We start from the raw sequence: 16,560 nt of genomic DNA on the forward strand, positions 1-16,560 counted from the left end.
CCGGATTCAGCATCGAAAAAACGAGCCAAGATGAGAAAATTTACCTCATTTGGCGGTCGAAAAATCCTCTTGTGCGGCGGTAGGTGGTGGCAGCCGGCTCCTCCGGTGACTGGTTTTTCTTCTCCGGCGAAGGTACTGGCGGCTAGGGTTTGGGGTTGGGTGTGGGTGAGGTTATTTATAACATTCCTCTTTTAATCTTAGCCGTCCATCATGATTTAATCTGGACCATCCGATCGCAATTAAAATGGAAATAAATCTGGGCCTTCCGTGCGCGTGAGATACGGGCCGTCCGTACGCGTGAGATCTGGACTGTTCGATTGCGTGCACGCGGGTTGCCCTCGTGGCTCCGTCCCGTGTGGCCTCCCACGTCAGCTTCCTTGCCACGCGGCGTGTTTTGGTTGGTCGGGGCTGCTGATTGGTCTGCTGACGTGGCACAACTTTTTTAAATTACGTTTTGACCCCCAGTTTTCGATTTTTTTTTTCAAAAACACCTCTAGAATTCAAATTTTTAGCATTTTTTTCCCAAAATCAATTTCAATTAAATTCTAACAATAATTTTACTATATTTTATTATTATTATTATTATTTTTATTTTTATTAAATTAAATTAAAATTTTATAAATTAAATATTAAAATAAAATAAAATAAAACAAAAATGTTTAATAAAAATTAAAATAAATTAAAAATTAAAAATACAAAATTTGGGTGTTACACCGTGGAGGAAAAAAAAAAAAAGAAAACTGACAAACAAAATTTGAAGCGCAATATTATACATTTCTACCTTTTGAGGTTTCAATTTATTTTAACAGTATCCTTTTGTTCTTCCCTCATTTCTCTGCAGAAAATTAACTTGTAGAGCTTTTAAAACCTTCTTTTTTTTTTCACCAAGCGGACGCAGAGGAATCTTCAATTTGAAGGTAATCCTTTCAAATTATTCAAGCTTCATTCTTTGGATTCCTGCATTGTCACATCAACCACTGCCTTAGTTTATCTCGTCCTTGCTTTGGATGTTTCTTTTAGTCATCTGCAAGATTGACATTTGTGGATCTGGCTAACAATTAGGGTTCTTTTTAGATGAATAGTCTTTGTTGCTGCTGATTTTTCAGTGAGCTAGTGTTTTGATTTCTGGGTTTGTTCTTTGATGTCTGAAATCAACATTTGAGCTTGAAAGTTGGAATCTTTTAGGGTATAAGCCATGAATTAGAGTTGTACATTTGGCGCCAAGATAAGATTTCAAGTCGGGCTTGGTAGGATTTTGGGGATTGATTACTATGGATAGTTTTGAGCAGTCATCTGATTTTGGGTCTGGAATATCTAACCTGCACTCCACAATGTTGAAATCAACATTTGAGCTTGAAAGTTAGAATCTTTTAGGGTATAAGCCATGAACTAGGGTTGTACATTTGGTGCCAAGTAAACATTTCAAATCAGGCTTGGTAGAATTTTGGGGATTGATTACTATGGATAGTGTTGAGGAATTATCTGATTTGGGCTTGGAATATCTAATCCACAGTCCGAAAAGGACAGATTTTTTCGTGACGAAGAACATTGTCCCAAGCATGTTTCTCTTATTGCAGGCGTTTTGTTCAACGAATACAAACCCTTTAGGTCTTGTAGGATCAAGGAACATTAATCATTCTATGCAAAAGGGGATTAAGACCAACCCACTTGGTTTAGATGATGAAACTGTAACTACATTTGGTAAACTGCTTCATTCTGATGTTCAAATGGAAAAGAGTATATGGGCAAAGTTGCCTGAAGATATTTGTTGAATGAGATTTTAACCCGGGTTCCTCCATCAATGATGTTTCCCCTCTGCTCTGTTTGTAAGAGGTGGCATTCAATTCTTCAGGATAGTAGTTTCCCTTGACTCTCAGTGCCATCCCATGGAAAATTTTTGTCTATCGGTTTTGCAGAACTCATAAACAGTTTAGTTTTTAGTGTGTCATTGACAAGATGGTATAGGATACCATTCATTTTTTTGCTTCGGTGAGCACTCTGGCAAGTTGGTTCTTCAGGATCCCAATCAGTTCATTTTGGAGAAGATTGCTGATTATGCATTATTACCAGTAAAGATGATTAATTATGTTTGTGGATCGAACAGATTGGTCATTTCAAAGTTATAGCTACTAGTGATATTTATGGTGACGCATCATGACCCAGTGTAGTGTATGATTCAAAATTCGGAAGATTGTTACTCCATCAGATAACTCCTATTGTTAATCTTTGCTCCTTGAAGACGCCACATTGTGACTCTCATTTCCTAGCTTGGTTTGGTTATATATCGTATGGACACAGGTTACTCGGAGCATATTCCTGCCAAGTTCCCCAAGTCTTTGCTGGATGGTGTTATTTGATTGCTGGAACTCAGAATCATATGTTTCTAGCAGGAAGGATCAATCTTCAGAGAACTAGATCACGCCAACTTTATATCGGTGGAAATAAGTAGGAGGCCTCCAAAATATTTTCGAGGTCTGTTGAGGCTGTCAGCTGAGAGATTTTAGTGCCTTGTACAAGATAACTTGATATGCTTCACATCTTGAAACCAAGGAAGGAGTCTTCTCTACGATATGATCACGGTCTGGTCTTATATTACTATATTGCAAAATAGAGGCTTGGTCAACACTAAGTACATGGATCTTTATTGTGCCACACATGGTTGCTGCAGGGGAAGGCAGAACAATTCCACTGGATAATTTGCAGACTTTTAGATATACAGTATTTATGTATTACGTATATATGTATGTATATGCATGTATTTATGTTAGTGCTGAAGATAGTTGTTGATGGAGTCATTATGGTAAATACAAATCAACTGACAGTAAGATCATTACAGAAATTGAGTTGCTGGGTGTGAGAGGAGATATGGTGCCTCGTCTGGTAAGGGAATTGGATTGTAGTTACTTGATATATGAAAAATTAATTGGGCCGCGTTGGGCTTAATAACCAGCATGACCCATTATTTTCCCAGAAATATTTCATTACAAAAACTGAGATATTTATATATATAAATATATGTATGTATCTACATATATATATATATATATGTATTGACAGAGTAGTTTTACGGTGGCATTGATGAGAATGAAACTTCCTAGTGAGCTGCATATTGTTAATATTGAACCGAGTGTGGTGTACGAGCAAAGATGCACTCTTCTCAATGCCGAAACCACAAGCATTGAGTTGGAGACCTCGCCCTCGTGTTCCTCAAATCACCCTCTCTAATTAACGCAACCATCAAGATTTTTTATTAAAAATTTCCTAATCTATACAGTTTAGTCAAATTAAATTAAGATGAAAGAAATTATATATGCTTGAGGGGCCGTAAGGAAATATATATATATATATATATGTATGCGCTTACTGTGGAGTCTTAAATTAACCAATCAAACTGCAGACTGCAGGAGCTCTGATCCTAAACTGATGAGGATTGACTCTATTAATTACTTATTGTCTTCTAGTAAATTACCATTTCCATCTGTAAAGCAATCAAGTTGTCTTTAATTAATGGCCAAACCAGCTAGCTAATTAATTACCATTTAATTAAAAATTAATTAATTAATTATTACAACTTCGACATATATATATATATATATATTTACGTGTGTGTGTGTTATATATATATGTGAAGAGAAGGGTATAGTTTTATTCTAGAATTTAGTAAATATGCGCATAATAATTTTTGTAGTTATATAAGAAATAATATAAATCCTATTTTATGTGGAAAATTTTTTTAATAAACATATAAATATGCATAGAATAATTTTCATATTATCATTTTACTTTTATTCAATATTATTTACTTAAAAAATTATTTTTATCTTTAAAAATGTTAATTTTTTTCATGTTAAATATTAAATAATTTTAAGAAAATGATGAGTTGACAGGTATCAATTCTCAGCTTTTACTTACAGCGTGTGTGTGTGTATATATATATATATAGGTTGTTTCTAAACTGAATGGGAATGAATATATATTACTAGGTGTGTGTATATATGTATATATATATATATATCTCATGAACATAACATATTGTAAGTTGATAAAACATGAAAACTTATTATTATTTTTTTTAATGTTAATGTTCCAAAATCAGTAAAACACAAAAAATATTAATATAGATGGTGCAAATTAATAATAATTAGTATAATATTTTTCTGTAGAATGTTGTAACATTTTATATATAGAGGTATAGCTCCTAGCTTTTGACTTTGCCACATTTGATCTATAAAACACAGAAATTGTCTTAATAAGTTCCATTTCATGGAAAAGGAAACAAGCTTCACAATTTCAGCTGCGGTGTATACATACATGGGCATTCGTGGCTTCAGATTGTATGAATATACATTTGGTCTTGGGGGATTATTATACATATGAAGGTACGTATTAATACATATGGTTTCGTAATACACAGATAAATTTTTGCTTTTAATTAGCTTAATATTCTTTTCTGTATTTGTGATATATATATATATTAACGCACGGCAAACTTTTAAGAGGATTCTGGCATGCATTTCGTTTCTGGGTGAATGATTTGGTTGATTGTTTTTGTACTTAATTTTGATGCATTTTATTAATTACATGTAGTTAAATCAAGAAAGAATTAGAGATATGTAGATATAAATCTGAAAAAGGAACTATATACGTTTTGGTCGGTTAGCTGCTTCAACTATACACACACACACATTTGAATGTAAACACTTATATATATATATATATATATCACTTGATCGTGCTGGTAATTTACTATTGGCACAGCAAACCCAACAAAAATTTATATTTATGAAACTCAAGATTTGTATAGATCTCTGCTGTCACTGATCTTCCTTGGATGCCCATATTCATTACTTGTGCATGGGCAATAGAGCTAGGGACATGCATAAAAAACAGATCCATATATATATACACGTGTATACATACACATGTATATATACACATATATATAATTTTCCGTGTTCTCGAACACCATCCAAGGAAACCACATTCAAGCCTTTGGAAGGAAGAACACTGTTTTTCAATTACATTATGTTATTCAAAGTTATTTGTACGTTAAATTACATTTTTTCTTAAAAAATATTTTTGTGTATTCCTAAGCCCTGCATGCGACAAGAAATATAATATTATATACGTATCATCAGATACGTGTCGGAACCCTAGCTTTGACCTGGGTTTGAACTTTGTATAATAAGACCCTTTCTTTACTCTTCCAGGACTTCCTCCCTCCTTTTTCACCTTCTTGAACAATTAAGAACACAGTTATCAGTCACAAAAAACAAAAGAAGAAGAATATCACAAGTATGATGCAGATTATAAGGCTTGCAGGTTTAGCCATAGGGCTCCTCTTTCTTATGCATACCCTTGTTAGAGGCCCCTCCCTGCATCAAGGTAATAACTATATATATCTCTCTCTCTCTCTCTATATATATATATATATTTTTTTCGTTAATTTGTTGATTTTCATTTCGATAAAGAATGATCAGGTCGATTAATATGATTTTTCCCATAAATAATACAAACTTAAATTTGGGTGTAGAAATAAGATTCCAGAGTAGGTTTTGTTTTAATGTTAACTTGTTTATGTGTTAATTTGATAAAAGCACTGAAGAACCCCTTTATTGAGATCCCTATTTCTATTCAACCTTACTAGTATATGGCAGATTGCGGTACCTAAATATGCACACACACATATATATATATCTTATGAATTTATATCCGCCGGAAAAGTTTTTCATTTTCTTTTTTGCTTAATTTTAATTGTAGCAAAGTATTCAAGATTCTTGTATGTGTTATGCAATCAAATTTAGAGATATTCTGTCTCGGTTTAATGAATATACGTGGGTAAAAATATACAAACATATATATATATATATATATATATTGGTAAATTTCACCATTGATATACTGATCTGAATGCAGGAAAGCTGAGTGATGGAACCAGGTCTCCCAGAAAAGTACTTCAAGATCGAGTGAATGATAAGGTCTTTCATCTTCCTTCATGGAAGTTAGTCTATGATGTACTTTCTATTTAACTTTATTAAATCAAATTTTGTACCTTACAGAAATAAAGAATAAATTTTACATGTTTTATTTAACTTTTCAACTATTAAACAGTAGTACTTTAATATATGTATAATTTAATCTATATATGTATATATATGTATTTCATTGCAGAGCGGTGTATTGGAGACGGAGCCATTGAAATCTGTTGGGTTGAGAACTCCAAGGAGGTCTTCCATGTCTGACCAGCAGGAAGAAACTGATTGTTTGCAGACAAGTGCAGAAGCAAAAAGACTTCTGGAGAGATCAAAAGAGATTGTGAGTTTGATGCACAAGGACTACTCGGGGATGTCTAAGCCTCGCAGGAAGCCTCCAATAAACAATAATGAACCTTGGCATTGATAGAGCCACATATGCATGCTTATATACATATATATATGTATACGTATTATATTTAGGTTTTGGCTCACAATTTTGGCACCCAATAGGAAAGTAGTGCAGCCTCTCAAAGCCTATACATATGTAGGATATAGGCATATATATATATATATATAGTATGGAACTTTTTTTTCTTTACAAGTTTATGCTTTTTAATTAGTGATTTATGTTAGGGCATGCATAGGAGCAAATTGAATTACTTAGCAAGTGTAGTTAATTAGTCTTACTTTGTAACAAAGATATTGTTAGAGTTAAAATATCTTATATATATATATATGTATGTATTGTGTGGCTTCAAAAGTCCCCTTTTTATCTTTTGTATAATAACATTTTAGGTACTAGTTTGTGAAATGATCAAGTGATGTGTTGTAGTATTTCTATTTAGTTTAATTAATGAACTAATTTTAGTTTGAATAAATTATTTTAGAACCCTAGAATTTGAGTTGAACTATATGTACATTAATAGTATTCAATATAATATTATGATATTTATGATACTGAATTGCAGACGAAGTAAATTCTTTTTTTTTTGAATTAATTTTTTTCTCGGTATTTCTTTATAAACTCATGATTCATGACTTTAGAGAGTAGTAAAATTAGTTTCTCTTGAAAATAAGGAATAACAATCTTGGTTCAAAATACTCTTATAAGAAAATTTATAAATTAATTAGTACTTGAAAATAATGAACCAAGTTGCTTTAAAAGTTATCGGTTCACGTGTAAAATAGAAATTCCCTTTTAATTTACATAGAACATAAGACTTATACTATATATATGTATATATATATGATATATCAAATCTATAATTCATTGAGTAAAATGTATTAGAAAAGAAATGGATTTTATTAATAGATTCATTTATTAAAACTCTTGGGAAGAGATCAATGCAATATAAAAAAAATGATAATCAAGGGCTTAATATTATATTATTGTTTTGACAATTGTCATATCTTAATTTTGTTCAAGTAACTTTTATTTTTATTTTAAATAAATTAAAATGATTGAAAATTCAAAAGATAATTATACATAATAAAAATAATGGTAATGCAATATTAGCTTGTAAGTTTTGATCTATTAAAAAATCATTCTCATTCCCACTTTCATCACCCCAAAACCCATTAATCAGTCCAACACACTGCCTCTTCCATAGGCCCAACCATGTCTAGTCTTCGGCCCAATACTGCAATTCACTCGGCCCATATCCTTTGCTCAGCCCATTCATTAACAAACCCAACGACGCCGTTTTTAAAAACTCTCTTCCTCTGATCGACCAGCAGAACAGAGGGTTCAAGGGATTTCTGAAAATAGACAAAGCCGAAGAGAGAGAGAGACAGAGGAGCAATGGTGGGCAACCTTGTAAGTTTTCTATGATGGTGAGCGATGATCCGATGATGATGGCCGTGTCAGGAAGAAGACATAGTATGAGCTGGAGGAGAGAGAGGCACGGAAAGCAGAGGGTGAAGAGGCTGGCGACAAAGAATCAGGCCTTCGTGCGAGGAGTAGAGTACCTGAAAGGGAAGCCGCGAGCTTATCTCCAAGCTCAGCTTTTGCAGTAGCGGGTGGAGAAACCGTCAAGGCAGGGGCGCCGGGATGAGCTGTAGTTGGGGACTATGAGGCCATAAAAGGAGGAACAGGGCGTCTTTGGGAGAGGGAGACGAACAGTTACAAAGGGGGTTCTCTGGAGAAGAAGAGTAGAAAGGAGAGAGCGGAGGAGAATTTTCTTCTTCGTGCTTGTGAGAGAGCCGAGGGAGACTATGGCTTAAAAAAGGCATCTTTTGCAGGGATTCTGTGTAAGAGGAAAAAGAAGGGGGAGAAGATAGCGGAGAATGGAAGGAAACCAAAGCCGAGAGAGTGCTTTTTTACGGCTTCTTAGAAAATGCTGAGATTCGGCCAGCTTGAAGCAAAAGGAACAATCTAAATTGTGGTATAAATCTCACCGCTTTTATATTTTTGATCAACATGGATATTTCTGCATGCTTTTGCTTTTGTTTCCATTATTTGTCTTGTCATTGCAGTCTATGTGATGTACCACGTTTTACCGTTCTAGCTTCCTAAACACTGTTTGAGTGAAGTGTGATCATATTTCCAGTTCTTGATTTTGTGTTTTGTTTGAATGAAATGTTGATCCCTTCCGCGCCGTTGTCCTTCGACGTTTCCTCTACCTGCTTAGAGATGTTAGTGTTTTCTTTTTTATCTAATCATCTTCCTTCGGTTCTCTATATTGATGTGGCTTGCTCATTAATTAGTTCATCCCTTTTAAAGAATAAATTCCTGTAAAATAAAAGGTTAATAATTTATTCAAACAAAAGGTTAACCATATAAGGGGTGAGTCAAGAGAGGTGCATGCCAACAAAGTGACGGGCACGAGTACACTCCTGGGGCATCACAATTTTGTTCAAAAAATGTTTTCTCAACATGCAGCTTCTCAAGCCGCATGCGTTAAAGTCAGATTTCGTGAACAATTGGTGTAGGGCATGACTTAATTCATGATTTTTGTTGTGGGTAATTGTGGGTTTCATGTGTTGAGAGAGAGAGAGAGCCTTCACCAACAATAACATTCTTTTCTTTGAATTCTCCTAGCTTTCTAAGAAGTTGAGCTAAGTGACAGTTTCCAGACCTTGTGTAACTCCAATGCCAATTTATTCCTCCCCAGACTGAAGATTCTGGAAAATTTCTAGCAAACACTGATAAATATTGACTAGTTGTTGGGGCTCTGCAGTTTGCAGCTTTGTCCATTATGATTTGTTCAATGAACAAAATTTGCCAATTAATATACTTATCCTACTGATTTGCGCTGGACAATCGTTAAATGCCTATTGCAGTATCTGAAGTATATAGTTTCACATGGTCTCTGTTTTCCTCATCCATCACCTTGTCGTTTACAATGTTTATCTAACAATGACTGGAGAGATGATCAAGATGACCAATGTTTTCTAAATGGTTTTGCAGTTGATTTGGATGCATTTTTTGTCTTGGAATCTGCAATTGCATGATCCTATGACGAGAACGAATATAAAGTTATTGCAGACATAAAGGTGGAGATTATCTCGATCCAATTTTCTTCTAGCAGAACTGGGTTTTCCCTCATCCACTCCAATTTTGTAGTTTGACCATATGTAGACCATTTATTTCACCGCCAATCCAACCTTCCATTCCTATCAGATTGCAGTCATTTATTGAGTTGGATTTTAGTTTTGTCTTTAAGCAGTTTCCAGCCTAACTACAAAACAAGTTTTACCTCGTTAACCTATCAGATTGCTTCTGTATTTGTTATTGCCCTTAGCTTGTCAACAGTTTAAGCAATTTATGAGATAAACTTTGGCTCCTTCCATGACTGTGAGGTGGGTGTTAGAAATATTAGAGAAGACTTTCAATGATCTTCCATTCATGCAATTACATATCCCACTAATGAGTAGATATAGCCCTCAATATGTATGGTTGTATTTCCTTATTTTATATCCTTATTTTATATCCTTATTTTCATACTAACCAATCCTAGTTAAGAAAGATATATGATTATTATCTTCTTTATAAGGGTTTGTCATTATAATAATCTGAACTCCAGTCTTTATCTTAGTATTTTAATTCCAAAGTATTCTTGTGCGGACTAGTAATTGTTAAGACTTGGAAGATAGTCAGAACACAGTCTCCATTGCAATTTCATAGTTTCTAAAACTTTTTTTTAAAGAAAAGAGAAGAATTTCATAGTTTCTAAAACAGTTTGATATGAATAGAAAAGAATATGGTAAGATTTGCAATTGCGCGAACCAAACAAAATTTTATAGGGTCGTCTTTCAAATTAGCACAAGCTTCTTGAGTGTGTAAGGAGTGCAAATTGAAGAGTCATGGATACAACGAGTGGCGATAATTGAATTAGCAGCATCAGTGACGTGAAAACCATCAAAGAAGAAATATGTGTTTGGGTTGGAGCATGGCTGTGAGAATGGAATACAAGTTCCATTTTGCAAAGTAGTGCAACAAGAATCCCTTGTATCTGTAAAGCCTGTAAAAGAAATTGTGAATTAAGAATGAGAAACCAAAAGAAACTAGAATATGCAGGTCACAATGTTTTTAACATATTAGTTACAACCATTAGTTTATGTATATTTATGGTATTATTGGAACTAGAAACTTACTGTATTTAGAAGGGTTTATAATGGCATCATAGACTAGTGCGTTAACACGTCCAAGAACAAAAGAGGAACCATGGAGTGTAGATGTCAAATATTTAAGCTTTGAAGAAAGCCTTTTGTTGAACTCTAGAACAAGCTGGTTTGCTTCTTCAACACATTTTCCGGTGTGTTTATATGTTTTGGCCAGGGATGGCATGCACCCGATTGGCCCAACTTCAAACATCACCATCTTCCTCGCACCAAGGTAATAGAGTGTCTGCAAAATGTTATTCAGTTACAAGACATTCTATGGCACTTCAGACAATTCGGAGTTGATATATAACAAAAGGGGTTAGATAGAATAGCATTAGTTTTTCTTTTTGAAAGAGTTTATATTGTAATATACATACATATGTAATCTATATGGGTTAGATGGGAGAAGGAAGAACCTGAAAATGGTGAACCAGGGTATCAACAAGGAGCTGAGCAAAGGTTTGAGGAGAAGGACGTGTGTTTTTGAAGAAGGGTATTGTTTGGCTGTTAATGTAATAGTTGATAAGATCATTGCTGCCTACGCAGAAGAGGAATATAGACTTTGATAAATACTTTCTGAGAGCAATTGATCTCCTCAAATATGTTGTTGATCTTAATTCTATTATTTTTTTCTGAAACAAAAGGATCTGCTCTCCCAAACTCAAGCATTTTCCCTGCAATTAAATTGCCGAATAATGAGATTTTCAAATTTAATCTCAGAAAATGTTTTATGACTATTGTTAGATTGATAGTTTTATCAGATTCTTACAAATTGACTTCCAGTTTGCGGGAGGATCCCACATGCCCCAGATGCATAATTCAAACCTGTAAGTGTTTGTAACTTACGGAAGCCAAGAACTGGTGGTGCATATGGCAGCCCAAGATATTCGGCTACACATGCAAACAAACAAAAACATTACATATATACCCACACACACACCCCCATATAGAGTTATAGATATGAACAAAGGTATACAAGATATATAAATTATACCTATAACATCAGCTGCTGTTCTATTATTAGTGAACCTGCCAGTAACGCCATGGACAAAATTGACACCGTAAGGGCGGTAATTAGCCTTAGCAGCGGTTGGCAACAGATTGTTATTTCCACTGTCGAATAATGAATCTCCAAAAACATACAATGCAGGAGCAAGAGGTGCACTCTGCAACAAACCACAGAGCTCAAGCAAAGTCAACAAGAAGATGATCGCCATTGATGATGATGACCCCATAATTCTCATCAACTCTCCACTTCGGGCAAGAATGATCAAGATGATTTATAGTTCTCACGTATATTTTATATGTATATTATCACATGCATGGCTACTAGCAAGCACAAAAACTAAGATATTTGATATAATTATGATATTTAAGAGCTTTGAATGAAAAAGTCGAAGCATGTGGAGTTAACATCAAGTACATATAATTGGAAATGGTGGGTGATTTCCAGATCTAATTAGTCAAGAACTTACCTACGTCTGACATTTCAGATCATTGATTATCATTTGGGTAAAAATTTGATCAGTAAATTATAAAGGAGAAGTATTTTAATTTTGAAACTTACAATTTAATTGCTAATTTGATTTTTCTATTGGATGATGAGTTTGTAATCATGTGCCGCAAAGGTGGCGAGGTAAATTAAGATTTGATTATGACTATTTAATTATATATTTAATAAATTAGATCGATCATATCTCCATCTGTGGTAAACGTGCATATACAGATCAAATCGTTAATGATGATTACTTCGTACAGCTTGATGAACCAGAGAATATTATATAATATATATATATTCATCACATGAACTGCACGTTTTCTCATAATCTTTTCTTTACACGTCTGATTCTACCTTAAAAAATAATCAAACACATTTCCAAGATCAAATATATAATTTTCAAGATTATTAATTAATACGTTTATGGTTTGTACGCGCAATTACACTATATATTATATATATATATATTAACTAATTTTATTAATATAATATAAATACCATGTTGTCAATAAGTTCATAGAATAAATTACTAAAATTTACATAAATTTATTGATGGTAAATTGATACTATTAAATATAGTATTTCAACTGATATATCATGTACATGCATAATCATAAATTCACAATCCAATTTTACCAAGGTTTATATATCAATAATTTGATTTTTATCATTTTTTTTACCTAATTGTTTATTTATATGATAAGTATTTTTTGTTTATCTTATAAAGTGACGAAAAATACAGTATAATATTTTTGAATTTATTTTTTTTTAAAATAAAGATTAATTTTAAATTTCTTTTCAAAAATTTGCAAAAAAAAAAAAGATTAAATAATTCAATAACATCATTTATTTTTAATACCTAATTAACTTCAATGTCAAAATTCTTCATATTTGTCTATCACTTTATAACATTGTTTTACTGGGATAAATATCTTTAGTAATTTTACGTATCTTATCTCTTTTTTTTTAAAACGTATTTCTTAAACTCCTTATATTTCTTTCATATAATCATTTTTGTTCTCCACAATCAATTCATAATACCTTATCTCCTAAAATAAAATTATTGTCTTAATTTTAGAAAATATAAAATTTGTATCTTTTCACCGATAAATAGTGTTTTATTCTCACTCACACATCACTGTTCCAGGGGATAAGTCCTCTATTTTTCCCTATTTGGCTATATACAAAGTTACTTTTACCCTTTGTTCTGCCAACAAAACAATTTGTCCATAACATGTTTCTTCACCATACTATTCTAGTCAAAGAAACAAGCAAATCCTACTTACTTAAATCAAACTCCTCTATTAAATTAAACTTTTCTCTTTGAAAACAATGGATGACGAGAGATGCTTTATGCGAGAAATCTAAATATTTTCTTCAAACCAACAAAGAGTGTCAGTATATAGAAATTGTGACATGCTTTTAGTGTGCTGTTTAGTTCAAATATATTCAATTTTTATTTATTTGATAATATTTTAGTTACTTGATATGAATAAAATAGTCATTGTTTTGTATATTTGATTTATAGTTAATCTCTATACTATTTGTATCTATGACCGAAGCAAATTACTCATTTTTCCTTGCATTACAAAAGCTTATTATGTTGTCCGAATATGTGTTCGTTACACACTATTTTCACCATCACTGTTGAGGAATTTAATCATCCATTGCTGCTGAATTCACATTGACTGATATAACTTGGGAGATTACACAGTTGCAGTCTTCTTCTTCGATTACTCGGGTTTGTTTCTTTACACATTCCTCAGCGTCTTTGCTTTTACCCCACAGCACCATATACAAACCAATTATCACCACCATTGATCCCAAAACACTGCTCAACATTATTCATTCCAGACTGTAATTAGTTACTATAAACTTTTATAGGTATATAAGACATTTGACTGAAGCCAAACATTTTACCTTCCAAAGTAAATTTGCTCATGTAAAAAAGAGAAGTCGAGTATTGCTGCGAATATTTGTATTAAAGGAGTGAACGCAGAAGTGAAAACCGGACCCTTCTTCTTTACACACCATGAGAGTCCTACATATGATAGTCCTGATCCAACTGCTCCCTATTTTCACCAAAAATTGAAATTAGATTGACATATTTATGTGTATAACATCTCGAGCCTAATCCTTTTAGACATAAACTATTGGAAAATAATATGAATATTCATACGAAGGACAAGAATCTCATGTTTTTTCGAGATAAGATTGAGATATCACACTATACCCAATTACAAACATGTTAAAAGACTTAAAATAATATGTACTTACAGCATATATAACAGTAAGGATCTGAAATTTTCCCTTCAATACCCACATGCTAATACTCCTGTCTTGGCTCAAACTCAAAATTCCAGATTGGATAGCACCAAAAAATGAGAGAACAGCTGTGCTTGAGTACTGACATGGGTATTTTTTTCCAATCCTTGCTTGAATAATAAACCAAAAACCCCACAAACTGCAGCCTATGATCAACAAAATCGAACCCAAAGCCGACCTATCTTTAACCTTCTTTTTAGAATGGCTGATTGAGTTGTCAAAGTTTTCTTGCAAATTATGGTAACCTGTTGTTAATGGCATTCCTCTGTAGAGGATCAGGACCAAAGCTCCACAAATGCAAATCAATGTCCCTAGCACCTTTGCCCTCCCACTCTTGTTTCTTATATCAACTTTTTCGAGCCTGAAATGTGTCAAGTGCATAACATAAGTTGTGTGAGATGATTACAATGATGATCAATCGTCAGAAATCTAAACGAAACTGTGTAAATATTGATATCAAGTTACTTGAATGGTAAGGCGGAGAGGAATGTCATTGCAGGCACCAAGTTAATGAATGCACAAGCGAATGTAGCTGATGTATAGTCAAGTCCAAGGAGGAAGAAGTATTGAGTGAGAGTTGTCCTGTTAATCGGGACAAAGAAGAATTTGTTAGAAGCATAGAAAATAAGTCAATGGATAAGCAAGAAACGGTATGAGTACTAACCCAACTAAAGCACTAAAGAAAAGTTGACACAAGATAATGGCTGTAAGTTTATGTCTACTTGTCCTGCAAGAAAAAAAAAAATATATGTATATATATATAAAATCAAAGTGTAAGTAATTCAAATTGCTCGAAATATTAAACAGGTGCTACCTATTTTATAGGAATCGAATCATTGATAATCATACTAAAAACATTACAAAATTAAAAAAAATATATTTAATTCATTCTCTAAAGAAATGAAAACAGTCCTAGTATACCACCTTTGGAGAAAGTAAGCAATGGGCGTCAAGAACACAGTAGCAATTATCAGTCGATATGTGACAATAACCATATGTTGGATTCCAGCATCAAGCACCACCTTGAGAAGAATGTTCATGGCGGCCAAAGCCAAATTAACGAGGATCATCACAAACATACATCTCCAAAACTCTCCACCATTGCACTTCATATTCACTCTCTTTTCCTCTCTTGCTATTTTCTGATAAGTCCTGATCAAGTTAGTGCTTATATATATGCACATAGAATGGAAAGAATATCTCCTTAACAAAAATTGGAAGACATGATTGAACTCTTAAATCATATCAAGCACTAGTTTTCTCTTTTCTTTTTCTACTTTAAATCACAGAATCTCTTGTGTAATAAACACGTTAGTGAAGTCATCATCACTTAATCTCAGAAGCTAATCAAGAATATATTCAGTATTTTGTGCCCAATTAAAATGTATATAATTATTAATTACTAGCATCTTGGAAAGCAAGGACAGATTCTAGATATCAATATTGGGTGTGTTTGGTTACCAGTAAAATCTTTCTGGGTTGAAATCCAGATTAATGGATGACATATGTATGGTCATTTCTCGAGAAAAAGAACGAAAACTAGAGAGCGAGAAGCATCTAATACTTTGTTTCAGAAAAAAAAAAAAAAGGATTGACATGTTGAGTACTGTTTAATTTTCTCATGGCTAATTGATTTAGTGATAAGAACATTACGCCAAATTTTTCTAAGTAATTCAGCTGATGCTCGGATATAAGTCATTCGTAAGAGTATTCAGTTCAGATTGTATAATACGTTTTATTGTATTAACAATTCAAATTTAAGGCATAGTTTTTATTATGTTAAAAAGAAGAAAGATGATGAATTGAATATTGAGTGGGAGTGGGTTGTAGTGCAATTCACATCAAAGAGAAATAACAATAGAATTCAGCAAGGGAGAATGAATCTTCTTTTATGGGGATTACTTACACCAATATTGAAATCATTACTCCCACAAATACTGGTGTAAACTGAAGTATCAATCTCTTTTGTGGAAAGGATATTGTAATAAATAAAATTTTATCAACCAGACTAAATCTTGGATTTTATTAACATTTTTTTTTTTTTTTTTTTTTTTTGTTGTAAAATTAGTACATATAATTGAGAAAAAGAGAAAATAGACTAATTAATTTATTAGTTGACTGAACAAATTAAAATAGAACCACAGAATAAGTTATTTC

General features: G+C 32.9%; 4 protein-coding genes and 1 long non-coding RNA gene across 5 annotated transcripts; 3 read left to right on the plus strand and 2 right to left on the minus strand.

Annotated features, from left to right (window-relative positions):
* The first annotated feature begins 780 nt into the window (after nt 1-780).
* Nucleotides 781-2,974, plus strand: LOC110820179 (Galactose oxidase/kelch repeat superfamily protein). Its single transcript, XM_022049610.2, is given in 7 exon segments — nt 781-1,763; nt 1,766-2,018; nt 2,021-2,112; nt 2,114-2,256; nt 2,258-2,348; nt 2,351-2,406; nt 2,408-2,974. Coding segments are annotated over 7 exon segments (1,074 nt in total). The 5' UTR covers nt 781-1,460; the 3' UTR covers nt 2,544-2,974.
* Nucleotides 2,975-5,210: 2,236 nt separating this feature from the next.
* Nucleotides 5,211-6,853, plus strand: LOC148269116 (uncharacterized). The gene is made up of 3 exons (XM_088221550.1): nt 5,211-5,385; nt 5,917-5,978; nt 6,172-6,853. Exons 1-3 carry the CDS (start codon nt 5,298-5,300, stop codon nt 6,397-6,399), a joined length of 378 nt encoding a protein of 125 aa, XP_088077676.1. The 5' UTR covers nt 5,211-5,297; the 3' UTR covers nt 6,400-6,853.
* An 867-nt stretch (nt 6,854-7,720) lies between these two features.
* Nucleotides 7,721-9,906, plus strand: LOC148269117 (uncharacterized). The gene is made up of 2 exons (XR_015818087.1): nt 7,721-8,359; nt 9,385-9,906. It is a non-coding gene; the product is annotated as an uncharacterized LOC148269117 (long non-coding RNA).
* A 323-nt stretch (nt 9,907-10,229) lies between these two features.
* Nucleotides 10,230-11,815, minus strand: LOC110820245 (GDSL esterase/lipase 7). The gene is made up of 5 exons (XM_088216470.1): nt 11,575-11,815; nt 11,350-11,471; nt 10,997-11,254; nt 10,572-10,824; nt 10,230-10,438 (listed from the first exon to the last, which is right to left on the minus strand). The coding sequence occupies exons 1-5, from the start codon at nt 11,813-11,815 to the stop codon at nt 10,230-10,232; spliced, it is 1,083 nt and encodes a 360-aa protein (XP_088072596.1).
* Nucleotides 11,816-13,631: 1,816 nt separating this feature from the next.
* UMAMIT32 (nodulin MtN21 /EamA-like transporter family protein) lies at nt 13,632-15,572 on the minus strand. The gene is made up of 6 exons (XM_022049696.2): nt 15,328-15,572; nt 15,068-15,130; nt 14,869-14,985; nt 14,356-14,764; nt 13,999-14,150; nt 13,632-13,909 (listed from the first exon to the last, which is right to left on the minus strand). The coding sequence occupies exons 1-6, from the start codon at nt 15,513-15,515 to the stop codon at nt 13,735-13,737; spliced, it is 1,104 nt and encodes a 367-aa protein (XP_021905388.1). The 5' UTR covers nt 15,516-15,572; the 3' UTR covers nt 13,632-13,734.
* Between the last annotated feature and the right edge of the window lie 988 nt (nt 15,573-16,560).

Source organism: Carica papaya, chromosome 1 (genome assembly GCF_054855325.1).
Source record: "Carica papaya isolate Zhongbai chromosome 1, ASM5485532v1, whole genome shotgun sequence".
NCBI classification, from domain to species: domain Eukaryota; kingdom Viridiplantae; phylum Streptophyta; class Magnoliopsida; order Brassicales; family Caricaceae; genus Carica; species Carica papaya.